The 22,064-nt window shown below is 48.8% G+C and overlaps 1 protein-coding gene across 2 annotated transcripts in view; it reads right to left on the bottom strand.

Annotated features, from left to right (window-relative positions):
* LOC135813756 (uncharacterized) overlaps positions 1–22,064 on the bottom strand; it is a 69,133-nt gene that overhangs the window by 22,385 nt on the left and 24,684 nt on the right. For both annotated transcript variants that reach the window (XM_065326762.1, XM_065326763.1), the window contains exons 17-29: positions 13,548–13,698; positions 12,524–12,627; positions 11,957–12,053; positions 10,459–10,645; positions 9,571–9,749; positions 6,216–6,486; positions 4,985–5,296; positions 4,492–4,580; positions 2,840–2,938; positions 2,299–2,412; positions 1,434–1,510; positions 1,040–1,130; positions 278–346 (exon numbers count right to left, since the gene is read on the bottom strand). In XM_065326762.1, the coding sequence (XP_065182834.1) occupies positions 278–346; positions 1,040–1,130; positions 1,434–1,510; positions 2,299–2,412; positions 2,840–2,938; positions 4,492–4,580; positions 4,985–5,296; positions 6,216–6,486; positions 9,571–9,749; positions 10,459–10,645; positions 11,957–12,053; positions 12,524–12,627; positions 13,548–13,698 (1,840 nt within the window). The remainder of the gene's footprint in view (positions 1–277; positions 347–1,039; positions 1,131–1,433; positions 1,511–2,298; positions 2,413–2,839; positions 2,939–4,491; positions 4,581–4,984; positions 5,297–6,215; positions 6,487–9,570; positions 9,750–10,458; positions 10,646–11,956; positions 12,054–12,523; positions 12,628–13,547; positions 13,699–22,064) is intronic.

The raw sequence follows: 22,064 nt of genomic DNA, 5'->3' as shown, positions 1-22,064 counted from the left end.
GTTGATACAGTTGCAGAAGGTGGTTGCGCTCTGGCTGGTCTTGCCTCAGGTAGTGGCCTCCCCTGCAGCAGCTGTGAGGGGTTATGTTTCCTGCTGTGTACGTGTGTGTGTGTGTGTGTGTGTGTGTGTGTGTGTGTGTGTGTGTGTGTGTGTGTGTGTGTGTGTTCGTGTGGTGGTGCCACCTTGGCTGGAGTGTGTGGCAACTCCACTACTGTAGTACCAACATGGATAGTACTTGTAACAGTACATGCATGGTTGAGAGTTGAGACCCACTAACCTGAATGACATCAGCAATGACACAAAGCTGGGCATCTTCTTCTGCTTTGTCATCCCAGACATATGTCTCCTGTGATAAACATCAGAAAGAGTAGCAAATATCAATATCATCAACAAGAATAACACCAGCAGAAGCGGCATCAACAGTAGCGACACAATCACCAGTAGCAGCATCAAGCAAGCAGTCAACATACATGCATGCCACAGATGTACTAGTAGTCACACCATGACCATGGCACTACATCAGATATAGACTATCTCAGCTTACTGCTATAGACATTGAAGGGTACGAACAGTACGGTACATGTATGCATTACAGTATTGACAGGGGCGTCGCAAGGTATTTTAGGGTGGTGCGGTCAGCCACCTGAAGTTCAATTTACTCGTGGGGTTGGGGTGGCTCCTCTGAAAATTTTCGAAATTTCGAGCCCAACTCAGTGCATTGTATTGCTTCAATGAGGTAGCCGAGGCAACGAGTGGTACGGTCCATACCGTAGTGACGGTAGTGTGTCCGACGCCCCTGCACAGTGAGGCTACTAACAGAACAAGTGTGTATAATTGAAGGGTGCTATATGCTGTGGCTCTGCAGTGTATGAGTAGAATGATCCTAAAGACTGCCATGATGCCATGTAAAGTATGCCGTTAGACAAGCTGTGCCTCCTGGCGTAGAACAGTAGTGGTACTCTTCCTGACAGCAAAGCACAGAACATGTTTCTGCAAAGTATCAAGTTTATTCAGGTAAGATGTGCAAACAGTCACTTACGTTCATTTGCCGATCAATGTCCAGCACATTGTATCTATCATACAGCTCAACAACGGTGTCAGTCAGCTTGGGTGCCCCTTGCGGACGATTTCTATGCGCAAGCAGGACAACGAAAATAGATAGAAGTAGAACAGAATATCAGTGAAGCATCTCTTCTACCGTGCCAGTCTCCACGTTGTACACATACTGACACTAGAACTTGCAGCCACGAAATGGCTGAATTACTGGATCAGGCAGAGTCAGAAAATCAAGATACAAAGCATTTCAGACTAGTAGTAGCAGCAAGAACAGTAGCAGCAAGAACAGCAACAGCAATGGCGGCAACAGCAGCAGCAGCAGCAACAGCAACACTGGGCTGCAGTGCAAACAGCACATGCCATTCCAGAGAACTTACTTGTCCTGCTGAAGAATGATGGGAAACACTTCATCATAAGTCTCCGGGAGTTTCCCACCGCGTTGCACTGCTGTTTGCTAATAGATCGGGTGAGGAAAAAGAACATGGACACACAATACTGATTGCAAACTTGTAGGACCATCAAAATAAACTGGATATCACAAGAACATCCCCTCCCGACCACCTCCCGACCACCTCAGGAAAATATGGGCACAGAATTACAGCATAATAACTATGTCTTTGGGAGACAGCACTCGCACATGTCAATATGTCTTAGGGAGACAGCACTTGCACACATGTCACAAGGCCGTCACAGCCGGAGCGGCTCAGCCGCCCCACTTTGAGCACACTGCAACAAAGCGCGATGATCGCAGCTTAGCGCAAACGTGACAAATCCTTGTCCCCGATCGTGGTTTGTTGCAGATTCAAAAAGTCTTTCATTGCAGTTACACTGAAATGGCACCAAATGCCCGGAAATGTTTGCAATTGGCTACAATTTCCCCGGGGGAGGGTAATGTTTGTCCCCAATGGTAGCATCTAATTGGTTTGTTGCAGAATCAAAAAGTCTTTCATTGTAGTTACACTGAAATGGCACCAAATGCCCGGAAATACTTGCAATTGGCTTCAATTTTTGAATTTTTTCCCGCGGGAGGACCCCGGACCTCCCTTCCATGGCCGCCCCACCTCCAAAGTCGGAGCGACGGGCCTGTGTCATGTTGACCACAGTCTCCATGCACCCACAACACTATTTCAGACAAGACAAAAATTTCGTGAGCGAGCAAGATATCCCTTCGTGCTTGTGCCGGCAACAGTCAGGTCAGATCCCCCCTCAACACCCACACCCACACACCCACACACAACATACCAGAGTCTGCAGAACTTGCAGAAGAGCAACACGACAGTCTCTGATCACGGTCTGACGCTTGGCCAAGTAGCGAGCACGGCGGAATAAGGAACCAGATGATTTATCCCTCGATTCCTATACATCCAACCACAACAACAACAACAACAACAACAACAACAACAACAACAACAGCAGCAGCAGCAGCAGCAGCAGCAGCAACAGCAACAACAACAACAACAACAACAACAACAACAACAACAACAACAACAACAACAACAACAACAACAACAACAACAACAACAACAACAACAACAACAACAACAACAACAACAACAACAACAACAACAACAACAACAACAACAATCTTATTGGCCACTGGCTATCGTGAGAATAAAGATTTGAAACAACGACAACAGAAAAATGAATGAGAACACCCTCAAATCTCACACAACACAAATGAGCAGCAAGAGTCATGAGAAAAGAAAGTTGGGCAGTGTTCACATGTTGCTGGGCATGAACAATCAAGGTTTAGTACTGTAATGTGCAGGAATGTATCCTCTACCTCAATAGCCTTGTGTATGCCATCACGGCATTGACTCCAAGTAGCCTCCTCTAGTCCCAGTGTACGTAGATAGCATATTGCTACATGGTGGCACAACACCTGGAAGCACATTCAGAAAAGTTAAACATACACGCACGCACGCACACACGCACACAGACACACACAGATTTTTATACAGAGATGAGGCTCTCTACGGTGTGGTACACGCAAAGAAAACGCGTACGGATGTGCTGTGTATCATTCAAATTGGGGGAAACTGCCAAATTTGGAACGGGAAATTCCCAGTACACATTCCATGTGATTTCTTTGCATGAACGCAGAGTAGAACAGGTTTCTAATACGTTCCGGGAACGTGAATAGTGATCAAGGGATTCTTCCCACAACATCAAGCAGAAAATCTCTATTGGCACCCAACGGCAGGGCTTGAACCCACGACCCTGAGAATCATTTTTTCGCTGATACCTCTGCTAAACAGGAAAAAAATAATCCGTACCGTGCAGCAGTGTCTTCAGTATGCTACGAACGCCAGGGTTAACTAAAGAATGGCTCAGCTCGTAGTGAACCTAACACTACCGTAAAGTACCGCGAGAGCGCCCCACCGACTCGTCCTTTCGTGGCTGTGCTGTGGAAGTGGTGTCCTGTCTGAAGGTCATACGACACGTACCTTGTACACACGCCGCACGCTATGCACGCAATCCGTACTCAGTTTGCCTTTGAGCTCCACACAAAACATTCTAAGCGTGACCTTAGTACACTAAGGTTCTCACACCATACAAACTTTGTTGCACTCTGCATTACAATTTTCCTTTCCCTGGCTGTACAAATCAAGGTGGGGCACTCTTGCGAGAGCCAGAGAATAGTGGTCTTACAGAGCAGGTGGTCTCTTCATTAGGTGGTCTCTTCACCAGGTGGTCTTTTTACCAGGTGGTCTCTTCACCAGGTGATCTCTTCACCAGGTGGTCTCTTCACTAGGTGGCCTCTTCACTAGGTGGTCTCTTTACCAGGTGGCATCTTCACTAGGTGGCCTCTTTACCAGGCGGTCTATTTACCAGGTTGCCTCTTCACCAGGTGGTCTCTTTACCAGGTGGTCTCTTCACCAGGTTTGCAACATACACGGCATAACAAGATACTGAAGTAGTAATTGCACCTCTAATAGTAATACAATGTTTGACCTTGTATTGCTATAGAGTGAAACGTGCACACCGTGGTCAGTAGAGGTTCAGTGCAAAGGGTCAGTAGAGGTTCAGTGCAAAGGGTCAGTAGAGGTTCAGTGCAAAGGGTCAGTAGAGGTTCAGTGCAAAGGGTCAGTAGAGGTTCAGTGCAAAGGGTCAGTAGAGGTTCAGTGCAAAGGGTCAGTAGAGGTTCAGTGCAAAGGGTCAGTAGAGGTTCAGTGCAAAGGGTCAGTAGAGGTTCAGTGCAAAGGGTCAGTAGAGGTTCAGTGCAAAGGGTCAGTAGAGGTTCAGTGCAAAGGGTCAGTAGAGGTTCAGTGCAAAGGGTCAGTAGAGGTTCAGTGCAAAGGGTCAGTAGAGGTTCAGTGCAAAGGGTCAGTAGAGGTTCAGTGCAAAGGGTCAGTAGAGGTTCAGTGCAAAGGGTCAGTAGAGGTTCAGTGCAAAGGGTGGCCGGCAGGTACCAGTACAGTACTAATAGCTTACGTATTGATCTTCTGCTGGCGAGTAAGCAATACGAAGCTTGACCATTCTACTAACAGCTTCAATGTCCTCAGGTTCGGCTGATGTTCCCTCTGTGAATCAAAACCACAAACACACGCGCATGCACAGTGACACACATACACACACACACACACACACACACACACACACACACACACACACACACACACACACACACACACACACACATGCACACACACACACACACACACACACACACACACACACACACACACACACACACAAACACACACACACACACACACACACACACACACACACACACACACAAACACCACCATTTCACTGGCAACCCTAGTACTGGACTATTTCAACGACAGGATCAGCAGAGCAGACAACACAGCGCCCAACACCACATAGAGAAAACAAACTGAGTTGCACACTCTGGTGTGTGTACTCTTGATGGAACCTGTCGATAGTGTAGCAAAGTCAACAATAGCCTACTAGCACTCACTCTTGGTGGGCAACCCGGTGGAAGCTACCTCCATGTGTAGCTTGAATTCGGACATTGGTAGTTTAGCAAACGCGTTGGCAGTCATTCTCTGTGGCACTGCAGGAGCAGCTGCAACGCTTGACGCCTTGGACAGGAAAGATGGCCGTGGAGATGGTGTAGCGTTATCTACACCACCGCTGCCGCCATCACCGCCATTGATATGGTCAGTGTCCTTTGTACCTCCTCTTCCTGTTCCTCTGCCTGCTCCTCCTGCTGATGCTGCTCCTGTTCCTGCTGATTTCTTGGCCCTCTTAGAAGGTGAGTCCGTTCCACCTGTACAAACGACAGAATAAAACCTTAAGACTTTAGACAGCCATCGCCAAGGCGATGGTGGCAATGCTACAGCAGAAGCCATAGCGCAATCAAAACACACACATACACACACACACACACACACACACACACACACACACACATCCGTACTAATAATCTAGTAGTGGCAAGGCACCAAGAAGCAAGTGCCCACACAAACACACATACACAAACACACATACACAAACACAATGGCCAGTGTGAGTGACCAACACAAATAACATATAAGTAAGCAGTGAGCACTGAGTTGTACTAAAATCAGACTAAGTACTGAACTGCGTCTCTACTACTAGCTATACTTGGTTTTTACTTTTTACCTAGAATGATTCTTCCCATTCTGTATCACAATTCGTGGGTTCAACAATCAAGACACCACTACTACCAAGAGTGCATAAACAAGAGTATGCAACTGTGGTTATGGGTCAGTGCGCGGCGCGCTGCCTTCATTACGTAACTTGCCTTCATCACGCTCTGAAAGCATGCATCCAAATTCTCAATTTCTCGCACGAGCCCATCCGTTTTTGCTCGATTCGTTCCAGTACCTACAAAATCTTTGAATTCTGGCGCGTGAACTCCAGTTCCGTACGAAAGTTCATTTCAAACTGGAGGGAAAGTGCGGTGTTTGATTTTCCGTAGTGCGCGGACTGCAGCTGAATGATGTAATGAAGGCAGCGCGCCGCGCATCTGGCCCATAGAAAAGAGATCACAGTTGCATACTCTTGTTTATGGACTCTTGCTACTACCAGTAACCTGGAAAGTGCCTGTCAGCGTATGATAGGTTATCTAACACATCTACATGTACCATAATGCTGGCAGCAGCAGAAGTCGTTAACCACACACACATACAGAGCAAACAGAGCAGTGTGCAACATTGTCCTACCCTGTCGTGAGCGCTTCAGACCACGTCCACCTTGACTCGGTGAAGCTGCCTTCCCAGTAACAGTTGACAAGGACGACAAGCGGTTGCTTCGAGATCGAGTTCTTGGTGTCCTGGCTGGTGTGTCGTCCTTGAGGATTTCCTTGAGAATGGCTGGGTCCAAACCTTCCAGGTCATCAGCCGTGAGTGAGTCAAACAACTCATTTTGTGATTCGGTGTCCTGTGTGACATTAGCTGAATCACCACGTAGCTGAGGAAGGCGGCGATCTTTGCGCTGCACGTACAAACACAAGGGGAACATGCACAGTGCACACACACATACACACACACCTTGACCTTGATATACGTTGCCTTGATAGGATACACGGTCCCCGTCAGGGGAGAGGGATGGAAGAGGCTGAGGAGCAGCACTTCTGATGGCGTACTAGATGGTGACGTAGTCGGAACTTCCTTTGGCAAGGGCACTCAAACGGGAAGTCGGCCCTTTCCGACACTGTCCTTCGTTTCGTGCGGTTGCACTTGTGTCTGGCCAAGCCGCTGCTGGACTTGAAACTCCGGTGACAGGTGCAGCACTGCGGAGTGACCGGGTTGCCGGGGTGCTCGATGTTGGGAGCAGGTCCGTGATCGCACCGATGGGTAGCCAATCCACCGGGGCTGCGGAACCAACGTTGGCAGAGACGACACTGGCAAGCGCCAGCCTGACTACACACTGGTTTCTGCCGTTCTGCCAAGCATTTGTGACGCTTCTCATCTGATGGGCGAGAGAAGTACCGATCACATACTTGGCAATGGACATTGGGTGTGGGCGGTTCGGGCTCAAAACAGCGGTACATGTGGCGCCAGTCGGGGCGAGAATCTGCCAGATCGTACCATCCCTCCACAGCATTCAGGGCCTTCAGGTCTGCACTAATGCAGTCTTTCCAGCGTTTGCGTGGACCACCAGGTGGACGGCGGGATGGGAGCAGACCGAACAACAGAATCTTCGGGATGCGCTCTGGTGGCATGCGAGCAACATGACCCAGCCACTCCAGTCGTCGCTGGCGAATCCGGACAGCAAGTGGGCGCTTGTCGCCCCACATTTCCAGCAACTGATCATTGCTGATCCGCTCTTGCCAGGCGTCTAACCTTGTTATGCCAAGAACACTATGCAGACACTGCATGTAGAACGTGGAGAGCCTCCGGATGTCGGCTTGGAGGGGTACCCAGCACTCAGCTCCGTACAGCAGGATGGTGACAACGCACGCATTGAAGATTTTCTTCTTGGTGCGGACGGACAGATGGTGGTTGCTGAAAACTGACTTCCGCAGGGAGCCAAACGCACGGGAGGCAGCCGCAATTCTGGAGGAAATGTCAATCGAACACCGGCCAGACGTATCGATGATCGACCCAAGGTAGCGAAACTCCGTTACGCACTCGATCTGGTTCGAACCAACACAACCAGGGACGAGGTCCGCATCAGAAATGTCTCTGCCGATCACCATGAACTTGGTCTTGGAGAGACTAACTGTCAGTCCAAACTCGGAGGCGACTTCATCGAATGTCACTGCTTTTAGAGTGCACGTCTAATTCACTCTGGGTCTGAAATTAGGTAATTGCTATCGCTCCACGACGGCCAGTACAGAGTAACAATAAGCCTTGTGTGTGCTTCCATTAGTTTTGATTGGTATGCGGTGCTTTATTGGCGAGAGGCGAGCCGCTGTTTACCTGCGACAAGAAGTTGATTTTCGAAAGTTGTAAAACTCAAGTCGCAGTGCGAAGCAACACGTCAAAAACTCACCTGCTTGGTATGGCGCTTCTGGTCATCGCAGAGCCATGGAATTTTGGCTCGGAGTATAACACATCGTAGTCTCACTGTGACATATGTTTTCTAGGGGTGAAACGATTAGTTCGAATATTCGAGTATTCGTTCGAAAATTTCAAACAAGCGAGTATTCGAAATTTTGCACTCGATCGTTTTATTTTATTTTATTTTTTTAGTATTGGCATTGTATCTTCAAAAACTTTTGTTGTACCGCTGGTCCACTGGTATGCATGCGTTATGCATGGTTTGAGTCAGTATTTTAAGACTTGGACGATGCGATCACCACGGCAAGTAACGTTCTGAGATATGAAAGTACTGATGAAAATCGTTACTTTACACTCTGTACAAGATGTTGGCGAATTTTGTTCTATGTATTGTTCACTGATAATTTCTTCCGAATTGGTCGAGAACTCGGAAATCTAGTGCTTTTGAATTTTGATAAAATACTCGAAATAATCGGATACTCGATCGAATATTATGAACGAGTGATCGATTGGTCAAAATAGATACTCGTTTCACCCCTAATGTTTTCTAATCAAAATACCAAGAGAGAAAGTGAATATTGAGTCCGTTCCGGTTTGCAACCCGTGTCCTATTTGAAACCGTCGCCTCTACCTCTAGTGGGTCCAACAGCCGACCATCAATGCGTAGACACGTCTCCATGTCCTTATGGAATGCTCTGATAATGCTGACCAGTTTCTCCGGTACACCGAGACGGAGGAGAACAACCCAAAGCGCGGCACGGGGGACGCTGTCGTATGCCTTCTTTAGGTCGATGAACAGTAAGAAGGCTCTGTCATGATGTTCCAAGACCTTCTCGCTGATCTGGCGTACAGAGAAGATCATATCAGTGCAGGATCTAGCGCGACGAAATCCACACTGGGAATCAGGAAGGACTTTTTCAGCCACTGTCTGCAGCCGGGTTTGGACAACGCGAGCGACCACTTTGCCGACCACATCCAGCAGAGCAATTCCTCGCCAGCTGTCACAAAGTGACAAGTCGCCCTTCTTCGGAAGAGGGATCAGGACAGAATTTACCCAGACACACACACACACGGATTTGTACATGTATAGATATGCATGGACACATAGTCATAGAACGAACGGACACATACATGGGCACACACACATACATGTACATGCACACAGATATACATGCATATGCACACATGCACACAGATATACACGCACATGCACCATACCATACCATTGACGCCCATCGCCTCGATGCTACAGCAGAAGCCATAGCAACTTGTGCTGGGATTGTACTATTCAACAGCTTGCAAGGCTGAAGAATTGACCGCCACTATTCAGCCTGGTCTACACCACACAGCTATGAAGTGGCTTTTTTCGCACATGCACACATGTACACATGTACACATGCACACATGCACACATGTGCATGTACACATGCACACATGTAAACATGTACACATGTACACATGCACACATGCACACATGTACACATGCACACATATACACATGCACACATGCACACAGACATATATGTACAACTACAAGCACACATGCACACAGACTTTGCATACAATTTCTTACCTCCCAATTCAATAGCCAGAATCGATGTGCAAAGAAATCTGGTGGATAACCAGCCGCTCCGATGCATATACGCGGGAATGAATGGTTCTCACGGGAATAGAAATGATGGACTATCTCCACACCATCTGCTTTCAACCTCTCTTTCAAAGCATCATCGTTGTCCTTCATGTGTAGACTGCCTGTAGACAGAACAGTGTGAAGAAGAGTGTGTGCCACAGTGTCAGTGGTGAGTACCGTCAATTACCGTTGTCAAACTCTGTAGGATGGAAAACAACGCTAAAGACTAGTAAAGAGCAGACGTGAGGTGCTGGATTGTGCACATTTTCATCCACAAGCATACCTGCACTGGCACACTGGCACACATTGTGTACAGAGGTGAATGCATCAGTTCAACACCGTGTATTGAGTCATTACTGATGTATACACTGAAGTCGCGCCACAGGTAGAAAATCGACATGTGGAGGGGGGGGGGGGGGGAGGGGAAGGGGGTTAGAGAGGGCCAATCAACGGCACTTTACGGCATGTACAGCAGAAGCATACTTGGAGATAACAAGAGTAGCTTTTTTTCCCTTCTGAACTTCATTCTCTGCTCACACATTTGTTTCTCATACGCTAACACTATGACACAAGTACATGTTGACAGGCATATCTTGTGTGCAGGATGGGTTGTACAGGATAGGTTGTACACAAAGCACAAACAATACACATGTAATATGTGTGCTACCACAGAAACAGACAGAGAAAGACAGACGGACAGAGACAGAGAGACAAACAGAGACAGCGAGAGAGTGCGTATGTGTGTGTGTGTGTGGGGGGGGGGGGGGGGGTTGCACATGTGCCTCTATGACAAACCCACCAAACCAGTAGCCAGCAGTACAGTAGCCTTACCAAGAGGAGTTCGTCTACAGATATCTTCCACAGAGTACCAGAAGCGGATGGTGGAGAAGATGTCACAAAGCTGGTAGTTACATACTGGAAGTGTCTTGGTTAGTTCTGGATCCAGTAACATGTAGCCACCGCTGGCAACTAGGGTAGTATCCACCAGTGTAGCCGTTGTTAACAAGGTGAACTCTCGCTGTCACAACAACAACATGAGCATAGGATATAGATGTGCACAATACAGACACACAGACAGACACACAGACACACACACAGACACACACACACACACACACACACACACACACAGGCACACAAAGCCAAGCAAGGACAGTTGGTTAGACACGTGCACACATTTGCAAAGGCAAAGGCACAGCCATAATTATGTCTTCATCACCAAACCGCCCACCAGCATAGCACCACACACAGACAGTTCTGCCAACTGCAAAATCTCGACTACCCTACCAGCAACAGCACAGCACACTCAGACAATACATGTTCCTGTACTGCCAACAGCATAACCCTAGACAATACCTGTTCATGTACTGCCAACAGGAAAACCCTAGACAACACATGTTCATGCACTGCCAACAGGAAAACCCTAGACAACACATGTTCATGCACTGCCAACAGCATACGTTGAAAACCCTAGACAACACATGTTCATGCACTGCCAACAGCATACGTTGATAACCCTAGACAATACATGTTCATGTACTGCCAATAGGAAAACCCTAGATGGTGAGTGCAGTGCAGCCGACACGTGTACTGTACTGGTGTATTGCAGCAAAACATGGTCTCTATAGGGCTTGAAAGTGATGACGTCAAAAACGGCCAGGGAGTAGTAAGTTGACATCAGATTTCTATTTTGGATCCACTAAGGTGTGACTTTGCTATTGCCTCAGTATGTGGGTGCATAGCAACCCACTCGTGTCGTATGCAGGGGTGACTTTTACTTCGCCACCAGTTGTAACCCCGCCCCCAGTAACCAAATCAGTCAGTTTCACTGGCTACATCACCTTGCTGTGAGTAAGACCGCTTGAAATGTGCTTGGATCCATACAAAAACTGGATCCAAGTGGATCCAGTTTTTGAATTTTTGAAATTGTTGCCATGCTGTGACGTAGCACTTTCAAGCCCTATTACCAGGTGGTCTCCTTATCCAGGGTCAGTTGACTGGAAATAGCATCTCTTGGTCCTGGTTTCAGTGGTCTTCTAGGACAGGTGGTCGCCTTATCCGAGTCATGGGTCGCTGCCTTGACAGGTTTTACTGTACTGTGATAGTCAGCAATGATGTAGCAATGATGTAGCAATGATGTAGCAATGATGTAGCAATGATGTAGCAATGATGTAGCAATGATGTAGCAATGATGTAGCAATGATGTAGCAATGATGTAGCAATGATGTAGCAATGATGTAGCAATGATGTAGCAATGATGTAGCAATGATGTAGCAATGATGTAGCAATGATGTAGCAATGATGTAGTACAAGTCAGGCAACTACTTACCGCCTTCAGCATCTTATTCTCATCATTGAGTTTGACAAGCTTCATCACCTCCAACAGTTGAAGCAGAGAGGTGACACCGCGAAATGCTTCCGTATGCCTGCACGCACACACACAAGCGCACACACACACACACACACACACCCACACACACACACATACATACAAATTCAGGCTTTCTTATACTAAGTCTGTGGTACCTTTGCTACGACAACTTCAACCAAATAAAATAATATATGACCATGAAAACGACAGCCGCGCATCATCCCATTAATACAACTAATAGCATACGATTGTGTTGATATAGACACTCGCGGATATACACACACACACACACACACACACGCACACACACACGTGTGCATCCGCATGAGCACACATACACACATACACAATCAGGCATGCCCCACCCCACGCACACCCACGCACGAACATGCACGCACGCACACCCACGCACGAACATGCACGCACGCACCCCCCCCCCCCCCCCCCCCCCACACACACACACGAGTGACAGTATCGCCCAATGCGCAAACGCTGGAGCCCAGACCCAACTTAGCACAAACTGACCTTTTATTGAAGCACAGAGCTTCTTCAAACAAGAATCGTGGCAGGTGCTTCAATGGTTTGTACGTGTATTCTGGCTTGTGAAGATACTGCACACACTTGGGGCTCTGTAGAACACAGCACAGCACAGTATAGCACACTTGGGGCTCTGTAGAACACAGCACAGCACAGCACAGTATAGCACAGTATAGCACAGCATAGCACAGCAAGATACTGCACACACTTGGGGCTCTGTAGAACACAGCACAGCGCAGTATAGCACAGTATAGCACAGTATAGCACAGCAAGATACTGCACACACTTGGGGCTCTGTAGAACACAGCACAGCACAGTATAGCACAGCGCAGTATAGCACAGTATAGCACAGTATAGCACAGCAAGATACTGCACACACTTGGGGCTCTGTAGAACACAGCACAGCACAGTATAGCACAGCACAGTATAGCACAGTATAGCACAGTATAGCACAGCAAGATACTGCACACACTTCGGGCTCTGTAGAACACAGCACAGCACAGTATAGCACAGAACAACGCAGCACACCGCAATACAGCACAGCAGACCGCACATCAAAATACTGAGCACACCGTAGCACACCGCAACACACCACAGCACCAGTTACTTTACAATCAGCACATGCGATAACACTGCGCGACACTGACCAACGGTACTGACGTTCTACAACTGTTTTGTTTTTGGAGGTGGTGGGGGGGGGGGGGGGGGGGTGAGGGTGTCCACTCCCGTAAACATCTGTACAACCAATTCGAGCCACAAAAGCACATGATAGCACATGCTAGTACGGTTGCGCTTGGTGAAATCCGACCCAAAGTGAATATCTGGTACCCTCAACTTGCACGGCCCTCGACTCCTTGGAAGTGGCACGAATTCGGCTGGACGTACACATGTACAGATACAATGATGTGTAATTGAAACTGGTCCAGGGTGCCAGCTTTGCACTTCGGGTTGGATTTCACCGAGCGCAACCGTAGTAGAGTCAGTGCGGTAGTATGTAGAGTAGAGCACTTACCTGTTCAATACTGCCTATGAGTGTGAAGTAGACAGCAAAGGGCATGTTCACCAATGCATCATAGCAGTTCATAGTGCCTGGTGTTGATGTTGTGTCGGCTGCTATGTGCACATTCTCCAGCCACGGAAACTGGTTCACCACTGAACTCAACCTACACACATAAACACACATACATGCATGCATGCACGCACATACGCACACATCCATGGGAGTACATTGTACAAACAAACAAACAAACAACATAAACACACAAACAATATGCAAAACGTTACAGTCGACCTACCCTTATAACGATATTTGCGTCAGACCAAGAAATATTGTTATAAGGGTAATATTATTATAGGGGTAACTGGTTCATTTCATACACATACGTCATGATGCATGGGTTTTGTTCATTTTTTACACTCTTCATAGCATAAAAAAACTGACATACATCATTTTTACATGTACATAAGGCCAAGTAAAAAAAAAAGCTAGATGATCGTCCCCGTCCGCCCCAGTTTTTGTCAGCGCCCCAAGAAATATTTTATTTTTTAAATCGTGAGTTTTACTATATGGACCACATACTACTAGTATATCACAACGTCAGTATCGATCTGCTGAAGAAAGAAAAAGAAAAAAAGAAAAAAAAAAGAAAAAAGAGAAAAAAAACCTTGATGTTGTTGTGTACACTGTGTGCATGAGAGGGTAAAAAGTAAAAAAATAAAAATAAAATCCTCCCGCCCTCCCCGATTTTTCCAAAAAAAAGGACGATCATCTAGTAATTTTTTTTACTCGGCCTAATGTACACAGCAAGGTGCCCACTGGTGCCCCTGTTGCATTTCGTCATGTCCCAGCGACTTATCAAGTGAAGCTTGCCCTGCCTGGATAGTGGGCTCTACATATTCCCTGCTAGATATTGTTATAAACTGGAAAATGTCGATTGGTCAGCCCATTTTATATCGTTATAGGGGTAATATCGTTACCAACCACACAAGCCGACCTGTTTGGGAGCTATTACGCGTTGTATTACCAGAAGATAGGCAACAATTGCCGCATACAATATGCAATATTCTGGTCCAATGCCAGAGCTAGTATTGCAAGCACCGCTGTGCGTTAGTATGGCCAATGCCGACACTAACTGGGGCAACAATTGCCCGGCGAGAATTCAGGCGTGTCAATACACGAGCATGCAGTAGGGATGCACTTGTGGGCGAATGTAGGCGCACTTGGCTCAATGCCGGCCTGACCCACGATCCCTACTGTTGAATTCAGATGTGTCAATACACGAGCATGCAGTAGGGATGCACTTGTGGGCGAATGTAGGCGCACTTGGCTCAATGCCGGCCTGACTCACGATCCCTACTGTTCTCCCTTACGGGATGGCTTAAAGAATGCACTTGTGAGCAAATATAGGCGCACTTGGCTCAATGCCGGCCTGACTCACGATCCTTACTGTTCTCCCTTTCGGGATGGTTTCGAATGGAATGCTAGCGAGAGATGATGGGGTGCGTGGTGGTGATCAGAAACTGGCCGCGATAGTCAAACAATTTGACCGTCAGCACAGCAAAGCGAAGAGCAAGAAACAACAGCATGGCGAATTGGAGTAATGCGCATGCTCCGCACAGTCCCGTGCGGAAACGCGGGAATTCGGAGTGCATGCATGTTATGCATGTGCAAGTGTTGCTTATGGCAAGGATGTTGGTGTGTTGCTAACTCCACTTACCGTGCCATGCACGGAAACTTATATTTACCAACCACACAACAAGCCGACCTGTTTGGGAGCTATTACGCGTTGTATTACCAGGAGATAGGCAACAATTGCCGCATACAATATGCAATATTCTGGTCCAATGCCAGAGCTAGTATTGCAAGCACCGCTGTGCGTTAGTATGGCCAATGACGACACTAACTGGGGCAACAATTGCCCGGCGAAAATTCAGACGTGTCAATACACGAGCATGCAGTAGGGATGCACTTGTGGGCGAATGTAGGCGCACTTGGCTCAATGCCGGCCTGACCCACGATCCCTACTGTTGTATTCAGATGTGTCAATACACGAGCATGCAGTAGGGATGCACTTGTGGGCGAATGTAGGTGCACTTGGCTCAATGCCGGCCTGACCCACAATCCCTACTGTTGAATTCAGATGTGTCAATACACGAGCATGCAGTAGGGATGCACTTGTGGGCGAATGTAGGCGCACTTGGCTCAATGCCGGCCTGACCCACGATCCCTACTGTTCTCCCTTACGGGATGGCTTAAAGGATGCACTTGTGAGCGAATATAGGCGCACTTGGCTCAATGCCGGCCTGACTCACGATCCTTACTGTTCTCCCAAAAATACAACATGACCCAAACAGGATTTATCGGCATTACTATTTACAGCAATTGATGCGAGCGCCGTCCAATGCGGCTGCCCATTAGCATAGTGGGCAATGCGCTAAGTACCGGATCTGGAACAACGCTGCTGGCACTGATCAGTCCCTGGGTGTGGCTTGCCCTGGCGCGGGGGGAACAAGCGTCCGGGGCGCTGCAGCGAAGCGTATGTCGTGCTGGAGCTGTACGCCAGGCCCTGGCGGATTAAGTCCATGGTTGCGTCGTCAACTGCTGAAGGGTGGACTGCGCTGGTTGTGTCGGCACTGCGTCGGCAGTTGGGCTGCGAGTCCGGAAGCGCCAACAACCTGACCCAAACAGGATTTATCTGCATTACTATTACACAACAATTGATGTGAGTGCCGTCCAATGCGGCTGCCCATTAGCATAGTGGGCAATGCGCTCAACGTACCGGATCTGGAACAATGCTGCTGGCACTGATCAGTCACTGGGTATGGCTTGCCCTAGTGCAGGGCGACAAGCGTTCGGAGCGCTGCAGCGAAGCGTATGTCGTGCTGGAGCTGCCCGCCAGGCCCTGGCGGATGAGGTCCATGGTTGCGTCCTCAACTGCTGAAGGGTGGACTGCGCTGGTTGTGCCAGCACCGCTTCGGCAGTTGGGCTGCAAGTCAAGACGCGCTGACAACCGGACCCAGACAGGATTTATCTGCATTACTATTACACTGCAATTTATGTGAGTGCCGTCCAATGCGGCTGCCCATTAGCATAGTGGGCGATGTGCTCGAAGTACAGGATCTGGAACAATGCTGCCGGCACTGATCAGTCCCTGAGTGTGGCTTGCCCTGGCGCAGGGCGACAAGCGTTCCGAGTGCTGCAGCGAAGCGCATGCCATGCTGGAGCTGTCCGCCAGGCCCTGGCGGATGAGGTCCATGGTTGCGTCGTCAACTGCTGGAGGGTGGACTGCGCTGGTTGTGTCGGCACCACTTTGGCAGTTGGGATGCGAGTCCGGCAGCGCTGACAACCTGACCCAAACAGGATTTATCTGCATTACTATTACACTGCAATTGATGTGAGTGCTGCCCAATGCGGCTGGCCATTAGCATAGTGGGCAATGCACTCAAAGTACAGGATCTGGAACAATGCTGCCGGCACTGATCAGTCCCCGAGTGTGGCTTGCCCTGGCGCAGGGCGACAAGTGTTCGGAGCGCGGCAGCGAAGCGCATGTCATGCTGGAGCTGTCCGCCAGGCCCTGGCGGATGAGGTCCATGGTTGCGTCGTCAACTGCTGGAGGGTGGACTGTGCAGGGTGTGTCAGCACTGCGTCGGTAGATGGGCTGAGAGTCCGGAAGTGCTGTACTCGAAGACGAGCAGTGTTGCCACATCATTCTAGCCAAATATCAGTAGCATGAAAAAATAAAATGCATCATCCGGGGGCTTTGCCCCCGGACCCCCCCCCCCCCCCCCCAAATAGAGACCTCGATACACACACATGCGGCACTGATAAGAAAACAATTTCACGGTTTTGCGTGACTCTCAGGCTGAGTTTGCCGGTTTTCCCCAAGACGGATGATGATTTTGCTTAGCGCCTCAGGAGAGAGCTATGGAAACACTCGTGATGCGCAGTAAAAGTCAAAAATCTGGATCATCACTCCTAAACCATGCATAAGGTCAAACTTGAACACTTTCATGGCTGTTGTCGGCAGGAGAAGGTCAATTGTCGGCAGGTCGTGACATGCCTCAAAAATCGGCAGGCTACTGACATGTCGGCAGGTGTGGCAACACAGGACGAGTAAGAGACTTAGCAGGATCATTGCAGAGTTGCCGTTGGGCTGAGAGTCCACATCAGCCGGTCTTTTGAACAGAAGGGGGAGGATCTAAGGCCAAATGGTGGTGCCTTATCTACATGGTACGAACCTCCCCAAAAATGGCAAGCCGGGGCCAGACATGAGGGGAAACAGGCCAAAGCCGCCAGGCATACTTCGTGTCAGCTTTAGAGAGGAGAGCTCCGGGACTGTGTTGGGAAATGCAGTGTATTGCGCCGTCTACAGTGACATAATGTAGGGAGAGCTCGTCAAAGGAAAGGCCGTCATTAATGCCAGAGCCGCTAGGAGCAGGTAGGTGCATGATAAGGCGCGCACCACCAGACGTCTTGGGCACAATGCCAATGCCAGAGCATCGGATATTACGAAACGGGGGCGAAGTGATCGATCGTACTCGTACACAGCCTGGAGCCTAAATTTCCGAGCCATCTTCAAGATTATGGGCTGGTACGAAAACAGCTCCGGGGGGGGGGGGGGCCTGGAGGGGTGTGCTGCTGCGTAAGTCGCACAATACGTGCTCCAAGCGTCGAGCCAGGCGCCAATGTCCTCGACTCTCCTGGACTGGAGTGCCCGCTTACAGGTGCCAGAACCACTGGGCCGTAGGAGCCATAGTGGTCAAGTTGTAAAACGCTGCGGCTGGTGTCCCCTTGGGACTGACTAGTCACTTGGCAATAAGGAACCCAATCAGAGTCAACGACTGGCCCGTCACTACCTTATCATGAACGGGTTTCGGCACCGTAGCATAAAAGGTTTTCTTACCTGCGGCGGTTGAGGTGGCCGTGGCGACAGCCAAAGCAGGCAGAGCGCCCTGCCGTGCGTGGGAGAGCTCCCGCGCCGCACGAACGTTGCGCGAATTGCCGGGGCTTGGATCGGAGGCGCCGGCGTGTGGGTTGTCAGCACGGCTGGAGCTGCAGCCCGAGTTTCAAGGCAGCGCGAACCTCCTCCCGACTAAAGTCTCCCAGGCCAGGGATGGGGCTGCAGTTGCCTCGGCTAGGTTCTGCTCCGCTGCCGGAGCGGCCAAGTCCTCGCGTACAGTAGTCTGGAGCCAACTTCAACTCGAGCAGGCGAGTCCGCGGAGTATGTTTTGTTCTTGTCGGGTCTAAATAATAGCGGGATGCCAGTGCGTTTCGCAGCTCAGCAGAGCGCATTTTGGCTGGACATCGCTCACTGACAGAGACATGGTTGATCGGATATTGATCAGAAACTGGCCGCGATTGTCAAAAAATTTGACCGTCAAGGCAGCAAAGCAAAGAGCGTTATGGCTGGACATCGCTCACTGACAGAGACATGGTTGACCGGATATTGATCAGAAACTGGCCGCGATTGTCAAACAATTTGACCGTCACTGCGTCAGCGCAGCAAAGCAAAGAGCGTTTTGGCTGGACATCGCTCACTGACGGAGACATGGTTGATCGGATATTGATCAGAAACTGGCCGCGATAGTCAAACAATTTGACCGTCAGCGCAGCAAAGCAAAGAGCGTTTTGGCTGGACATCGCTCACTGACAGAGACATGGTTGACCGGATATTGATCAGAAACAGGCCGCGATAGTCAAACAATTTGACCGTCAACGCAGCAAAGCAAAGAGCGTTATGGCTGGACATCGCTCACTGACAGAGACATGGTTGATCGGATATTGATCAGAAACTGGCCGCGATAGTCAAACAATTATTTGACCGTCAGCACAGCAAAGCGAAGAGCAAGAAACAACAGCATGGCGAATTGGAGTAATGCGCATGCTCCGCACAGTCCCGTGCGGAAACGCGGGAATTCGGAGTGCATGCATGTTATCAAGACTTGAGTTTATCTACTCTTGATGTTATGCATGTACAAGTGTTGCTTTTGGCAAGGATGTTGTTATTGTTGGTGTGTTGCTTAACCTTAATTAATTATTTGGCCAACACCAGAAATCATTCAATTGTGAGAACTTTTTTTGGTTATCTTGGACTGTATTGAACCAATTAAGAATGTCTATGGGTTTGATCTAAATATGACAAGGCGTTATGGAAATATGTATATGTTCCCAAAAGGGAACGTTGGCCGGATCGGGTACCAAAATCACCCTGATTTTTATGCGAGGTTGATACGGCAGATTAAAATGAATTATTTTGCTGCGAAAGCTTTTGTGGAGCAATGCAAACATAAAACAATAGTAGTGAAGATAGAAATCATGAGATTGTCTTCACGGAGTGCCCATAGATGCTACTTGGCGGATCACGGCTGCGGATCTCGACCTAGCGTGTGTGATACAACTCGTTGCAGTTGGCACCATGATCGAAATGCAGCCGAACACCACACTTGGAGCATTTGCATCTCGTGTTTCGCTTGCAAACCTTACAACGACCTTGGGTTGTCGACTCTCTTGTGTGTCCGACGCCATCATATCTCACATCCACCGGAAGTCCGGATACTCGTGGTTCTGGGCGAAGGTCGGTTTTCAACAAACTGACGGTGATCTCACGACGAAACTCGATGTGGGACATAGGCTTCTCGTGAACCTTGCAGTGCAGACGCCAAGCAGCTACAACGGTCGCATTCAGGTGGTTGACAAATAATGCCCAGTACCACTTCTTGCCGGAGATGCGTGGGCTATAAGAACCCAGGAGCCGATCGAAAAGATCCACACCGCCCATTCCCTTGTTATAGAGTTGAATGAGATGTGGCTGGGTGACAGTGGTGTTAGACACATTCTTCACCCTCCTTTTCACAGTTGCAAGGGGCTCGTGTGTGGCATAGTTGCTGGCGGCATTCACGACAGAATTGTCATTCCACTTGCAGATGAACACGGTTCCGTTGCAGCGGTAATCAAATGTGCCTCGGGCCTTCTTCTTGAGCTCTTTTGTTGAGACCAAACGCTGGTTAGCACCTCCAGTGCGGTTGTCCCGAACAGTACCGACTGCACGCATGTTTTTCTCGGCCAGGATTTCCAAAAGGCTGTAGCTGGTGAAGAAATTGTCGAAGAATAACTCGTGGCAGCGGGTGTCGGAGTGGACTCGAATTACATCGACCATGTCGCCAACCACTCTCAGGCCCAGTGGACTCACTGGCCTGCCTTCTTGGCGACCGGTATAAATTTGCAAGTGGTACGGGAATCCATCACTTCCACACAAACACCAAATTTTGTAGCCGAACCGGATGGGCTTCCCCTTTATGAACATCTTCGCACTGTGTTTGCCAAAATACGGGACCATCGACTCGTCGATACTCAGCAGAGGATGGAAGATGTTCCACTTTACCAGCTGCTCGTTGAGGCTGTCATATAGCGGAGCCACCTTTGCCACTTTATTTCCTTCTTGTAGAGCTTGGTTGTCCACAAAGTGAAGGTATTGTTTGATCGATCGGAATCGGTTACGGCTCATCGCTGTTTGTACAAGTGGTACTCCGAGGTCTGGTTGCGTTGACCAATAGTCGCTCTCCATTGGCAAAGTGTGGTAACCAGAAAGAAGAAGGATTCCTAGAAATCTCTCCAGATCTACTGCCTCCAAGCCGAAGCTGTCGTTGTTTTTTTCCCGTGCTGCATACAGTAATGATTGATCTACAATCTTCTCGATGAGTGCAGGTGTGTATATTCCTCGCCAGAGATCCATAGGCGACGCCGTTATAAGTTCAGGATGATCGTCAATAAATGAGGGCAGTTCCATTTCAGGAAGGATGGTGTCGAAAGCAGTCCTCTTCATCCAGCGTGTCGCACCCGCGGGTGTACGCTTTGCCGCAGGCTCACCACTACCCTCATCCTCGCTATCATCAGAGCCATGAACTTCATAATCTTCATCCTCAGACTCGTACTCATCTAGCTCCATCTCTCCTGCAGGTTCCATGATATGGTCGTCATCCAGTAAATCATCACGCCCGTCCTCAACATCGCTATCGACATTTGCGTCACCAGTGCTCGGCGGCAAAATGACCAGGTTCTCAGGTTGATCCGAGTTCTCAACAGCTTCCTCAGCTTCCAGCAGTGTAACTATTCTGGATGTCCTTTTAGGAAGGACTCTCCTCCCGTAGAAAGCTCCATCAGCCATACCTTACTACAAAATACGCTATTTTTTGACAAAAATTCAACCGCGCGCGGGGAAAAGCAGCAACGGATCAGGATGAATGCATGAAGCCTCTGTAATTTGTAACGTCTATTGAACGAGTTGTTGTAGTTTCGAAAAAGACAAAACAAATAATTTAGGGACTTTGTATCGATCGGTGTCGAATCAACCCCCTTGGAGGCGACTCCTCGGTTCATTCCACGCATTGCTAAATAGCCGTTCGACAAAATTATGGTTGCCATGGAGATTTTCAAGGCACCATGGAAACTTGAAAAGTCTTTATTCCGGTTATATTCACCTTCCCCAATACTTCAGACAAGGGATATGTGGGCATGGCTTGATTCCAGAGA

The sequence above is a fragment of the Sycon ciliatum genome, chromosome 4 (genome assembly GCF_964019385.1).
Source record: "Sycon ciliatum chromosome 4, ocSycCili1.1, whole genome shotgun sequence".
Taxonomy (NCBI): Eukaryota; Metazoa; Porifera; class Calcarea; order Leucosolenida; family Sycettidae; genus Sycon; species Sycon ciliatum.
The sequence above is the reverse complement of the archived record's forward strand: the minus strand, read 5'-3'. Positions and strand labels throughout refer to the sequence as shown.